The 5,282-nt window shown below is 40.4% G+C and overlaps 1 protein-coding gene across 1 annotated transcript in view; it reads right to left on the reverse strand.

Moving 5' to 3' along the window:
* Positions 1 to 2,836, reverse strand: part of mxd1 (MAX dimerization protein 1) — a gene marked incomplete at its 5' end in the record, with an annotated part of 10,073 nt that extends 7,237 nt beyond the window's left edge. Inside the window, 1 exon segment of the mRNA XM_014033094.1 lies at positions 2,807 to 2,836. Within this exon segment, the coding sequence (XP_013888548.1) occupies positions 2,807 to 2,836 (30 nt within the window).
* Positions 2,837 to 5,282: the final 2,446 nt, after the last annotated feature.

Consider the following 5,282-nt stretch of genomic DNA (forward strand, 5'->3'; position numbering starts at 1 on the left):
CTCCAGGAGGTTTCAAACAGAACTCTGGACTCAGATCATCTGCTGCACACAGTTCTGATCATTTATTATCAATAATAATTTTATTGATAATTATCATGAGGAGTCCTTAACTAGGATGTAGTTGGGCAATTAAATATTCATGTATGTGTAAATTTATTATCATAATTGCAGGTGAGTTGCATAAATTTATGTTTTTATAAAACAAGTAACTCCGCCACCCCCCTTCCTAGGGGAAACACTGAGATGTACTATCTGAGAGTGTTATCGAATTCTGTCAGGTGATATTTTGCTAACAGACAGGCACATGATCACGCACAGATACACGAAAAAATATTATTGTCTGCCTTTGCCTCTTGGCAGCAGGTGATAAAAATGAGTTATGTAACTAAAACGTGTTTCCCTCATGAGCCACTGGACGTCTCGGTTGCTCTGAATTGACACGAATGCTCGAGTTATTTATCAGGTGAGAAGATTTTTAGATAACTGATTAAAGGGACGTAATCAAACTTGGCTTAGATTTAGTGTTTCACTGAGGAATAATGTGCAAAGCTTGATAAATCRTGAGATCACCCCTCCCCTTTCTCCTCATTGCTGCAGCAGGTCTGTCAGCTGCTGTCCAACACACCAGGTCTGGTGGGTGGTGTCGGCCACTTGACCCCCACACTGTTACATAACGCACACCTCCAGCTCCGGCCACGTCACTCGTGTGAACGTGTCTGTGAGCGAGTGGGCCCGTGTACGTCAGACTCCTCCWGACAGCGAGTGTTCAAATGTGTTTCTCTTGTCTTCTCTGGGCTGGATGTGATGCGGTGTCATAGTCTATTCAAATTGGGCTGATTTAAATGTGGGCAGGGGGAATGATTCCCTCCCGTACACAAAGTGACAAGCCTTTGCAGGCACGCACACACAAAGCTGCAGCAGGTGAAAACAAGTGTGRATTTCTCAGTTGACTCAGTCCAAAGGGCATCTAGAGTGCCATTACATAACAGGAAAATGTCCCCCACCCGTGTTGTTCTGACATAATAAAGGATCAGCAGGGCAAGCTAATGTTTGTCAAACAACACTGATGAGCATCAGACTCATGCAACAGCTRGGGTCACACAGGCCAGGGAGAGAAACACAGCCGCAGCACTGTCAGCAGCAGGTTATTCAGGTTTACTGTGTCAATAGGTGAGAACGTATGTGGAGCTGCTGCCTTATCAGACGAAAAACAGAACACGCCAGGTTATTGTCCTCAAAKGTATGGAAACCAGCCGCAGGTGTGTCGTTCCCCTGCAGTTAAAATCAGTTCCATTATCTCCTCAGAGCTACATTTAGGTCGGCTGGAGAACTTTGCCTCAGCAGCAGTAAATCACCACAACTGTCCCTGCATTCACCTTCTGACCCCTGAAAGAGAGCAGCCATGGTGAGCACAGAGAAACTTGCGTGCGAGAAAACCGTGGAGCCGATTGGAGTCAGGTTACGTGGAAGTATTTGGGCAAAAACACKCATACACACTCTGGTTTGTATGGGCAGCCACAGAGGGAAGTCTTAATTCTTATGGTTTTGTCACAAAGCGGAAGGTGGGTCTTGCTTGTATGCCTCTTGTTTACACAACAGACTAATTTTGCAGATGCTCGTAAACATTCTCATGCGGCCATCATTCTAGCCTACTGTTAGATCTGAGGTGTACAGGACCACTCAGAGCCCTGAACACATGTACAGAAGAAACTGTAGCCCCCATCTACTGAGCTGCTGCTTTGGATCAACTATCACACACAGCTTTCTTTTCAAAGAAATGCTGGTGGCTTTCTTTTCACCGTTTTCAGTCCCTGACAGACCTGCACCAAGCCACTGTTATCAAAAAATTAATCCTAACGATAGTTAATGTAAAAACTTTGCTTTTCTTTTGCTTGTAGGTTGACGGTTGTTAGCTGTTAAAATCGTTTTGAAAGCTGCAAGAGTGGTTATGCATTAATTTATGATTTCAAGGAAATCTCGTGAAGACGGTTCTTATGTTTTACATGGGCCAGTTGTTTAACATTCAAAGGTCCTATTGAATCCGCTGACACAACAAACACACCTCCTGACCTGGTCGAGTGTCGAGGTGGTGAACAAACAGCTCAGTTAGTAAAAACCTACTGAAACATTGAGTTAAAAGCATTTTAACACAAAAAAATACTCCACACAGTACTTATTTTTTAAATTAATACTGATTCTGTGATTTAAAAACCTTAATGCTTTAATAAAAATGGCCCTGAAAATCCTGACCTATATTCATGTGAACTGCTTGCATAATTTAGGTTGTGCACATCATTTTGTTGGCCACATCGTACCCTCCTTGACTCACTTTAAACCTATCTTGGCAGCTGCTCCCTAAGAGTACTCTTTATAAATAAAGAGATTTGGACTCATTTATCATTAATTATCTGTATTTGGTGTGGTTTTTACCACCTGGACATTCTGGGCTATCGTCTTGGATGTTTTTTGTCAGAGATACTGTGCAGGTGGCAAAACAGAATTGTATAACTCTTGAGATGGTGGGAGACACCAATGAAAACTGCAAAAGCAAAGATAAAATTTACTGCACTTATTTTTTTAACATGTTCAAAACTCGAGGATAAGACGAGAGCTTCAGCAACTCAAAAGAAAATTCACACTTCTTACAAATGCTGTTTACCAACAAGTCACCAACAGCCTTACAGCTCAGTGAGATCTTATCTTAAGGATCAAAGAACTCTGGATGCTGTGKACTGAACTAGTGATGGATTCAGGAGCAGCAGAAACATGCAAACCCACAATGAAGCGTGAAGATTTTATTACATACCTGTTCTTTTCCATTTCATTGTGTGTAGACCTGCAGAAATAAAAACAAAAACAATGTCAGAAATAAATCCTAATAAGAAAAGCAATGAATYAACAGGACAAGGTTTCTCATTACTGCAGTCCTGGATCTCACTGCAGAGGAGGGATGTTGTGTTGTACACTAGCATTCAATAACAGCTAAGAAAATGAGATTCTAGTGAGAAATTGAAGAAAAAGCTGAGTATTTTGATGCRCATTTTATTAACTTTTGCATTTGATCGAGCACGTCAATAAAACCAACTGAGTAGAAAATGGAAACATAAAAATAAAAATCTGTTTGTAAGCACATTCACACAAAAGCAAGAGATTTAACACAGAAAATGAGTTGAGAGATTAGTAGAGCTCTGCCATTTATTGTGGGCCAAGAAAATAAAACCATTAATGTTCTGCAATTCTTTCATATTTACAAAATGAATGTGTCATSCAGTTTAATAAACCTACCAAAAAAATAATAATAATATTACGGCATTTCAGATGACATATAAACTGATTATTCACAGAAAGTAAGACTCAATACAGTCTACGGTTGTGGTTTCATTTTATACAAAAATCTCCTGTACAAAAATGGATTATTTCCAAGAATAAGAGTGACAAAACTGCTAATTTTAAACTCTATAAAAACCCAAAACAGTGGGTATTTTCCCAACAKAAGCGCAGGTTCAAACTGGCTGTGTTGTGTATTTACAATAGGAGTGTAAAGGTTGCAGTAACCTTATTGTCATGGGCTGATTTATGTGCCCAGTATAGAAGGCTTAATTTCAAAAGGTCTTAGGGGAATTGATGCAAAGGCAAATTTGTTTTTCATATTCAGCTTTTCTGAACAACTGGGGTAATAAAGTAACTTTATTGTGGTATAAAARCGAACTATGTGCCTGGAAAATGCATAATACTGCCCCTTTAACAATTTTGCAATAGTTATCGTAATGACTGTATGTAAAAAAATAAAATTAAAAAAATTATACTGAGCTTGTGTTTCTTTTGACTGAGAGGAWCCTTCTTTAAACAACCACTTCTCCATAGCATGGATACCTGTGGATAAACAAAGTGACAGAAACTAAAAGGTAAAGGCCAGAGTAGATGGGACTATGTTCCTTCATGCTGCCTGCTCATCCACTGAACATGTAGTACTCAGCAGAGTGGGTGGGGGTGGGTCAGAACACAGTGGAGGTAAAATGAGAGATGGAGGTGTGGGAGTGGCCTGTGTGGCTCCCACACTGGAAAGGAACACAATAACTTTGTCTTTCTATCTTTATTTAGGCATCATAGTGACTTCCATCRGTTTCTGTAGCTTAACCCAGACCCTAAGTTGAGCCATTACTATTACCAATACATGCATAACCTCTCACTGTAACTCAAGTCACACCTTAGCCTGAAACCTAATGGATAGCCCAAAAATGTTGTTCCTCCATACTGGGACCGGTTTTGMTCTCTATAAGGACTAACAGAACAGATAATGTAGGTAATTATTTCAGAAAAGGTCCTAAAAAGSTAGCAAAAGCTAACTACACATACAGGAATATAAACAGTGGAGGAATAAACAAGAGAAGAATTTAGAGGAAAACTGCAAGTCGGATCTTTGGGGGGAAAAAAAGTGGGAGTACTGGGGTGAGCGACACAGGGCAGTGAAGGAAGATCCTCACCCCGTCATTCTTAAATTCTTCTCTACCTCTACCTGACTCCACCCACCATGACTCTCAAAATAGCCTCTGCGTTTTCAGCAACTCTCAACACTACATCATCACRGTTTTAGACCTTTTCATGCAAAGAAATGTTGTTGCCACATTTTATAAAGTTTTAATTACAACTTGTAAAAATGATGTCTAACATTATAACAAGAGGTGARGCAGAAAGACTGCAAGTGTGCACCATTTTCCTAGTGTGGCAAACTTGTGTGCGTGTCCTATGTGTGTGTGTGTGTGTGGACATCATCGTGTTTCAGGCAGTACTGAGGGTGCTCTCTTTCTCGCCCGGCCTCCTCCAGCTAGTGTACATTCCTGTACAGGGCAGACAGCCACTGGTGACATAACAGTGCTGGCAYGAAAGAGGCTGCACATATTCAGGCCGGATTTCTGGGCCTTGAATACGTTGCACCTCCTGCTCTAGTACCATGTCAGTCTGCCCCTCTACATGAAAAACATCATGACGCTTCAGCTCATGTTAGACCAGGTCAAGAAGTGATTCTACATTGAACACTTATTTCACACAAATACATGGAGACCCTTCAATTTTCAGAAACTGTCCCAGACACAAGGGAATGTGGAGGAATCATCTTTTAACAATAATGTATTTACCTGTGCAAATAACAGATTTATTTTACCCATATGTCAAATAAAGCATATATTTAATAATCCTGTAAAGTTCATTGGGCCTTATGCAAGAACATGTTCGTATTCTTATCCTAAATTTCTCTTACTTTTGTTCGTACGAAGGGTTCGTAC

This window comes from Austrofundulus limnaeus, unplaced genomic scaffold (genome assembly GCF_001266775.1).
Source record: "Austrofundulus limnaeus strain Quisiro unplaced genomic scaffold, Austrofundulus_limnaeus-1.0 Scaffold1623, whole genome shotgun sequence".
NCBI lineage: Eukaryota > Metazoa > Chordata > Actinopteri > Cyprinodontiformes > Rivulidae > Austrofundulus > Austrofundulus limnaeus.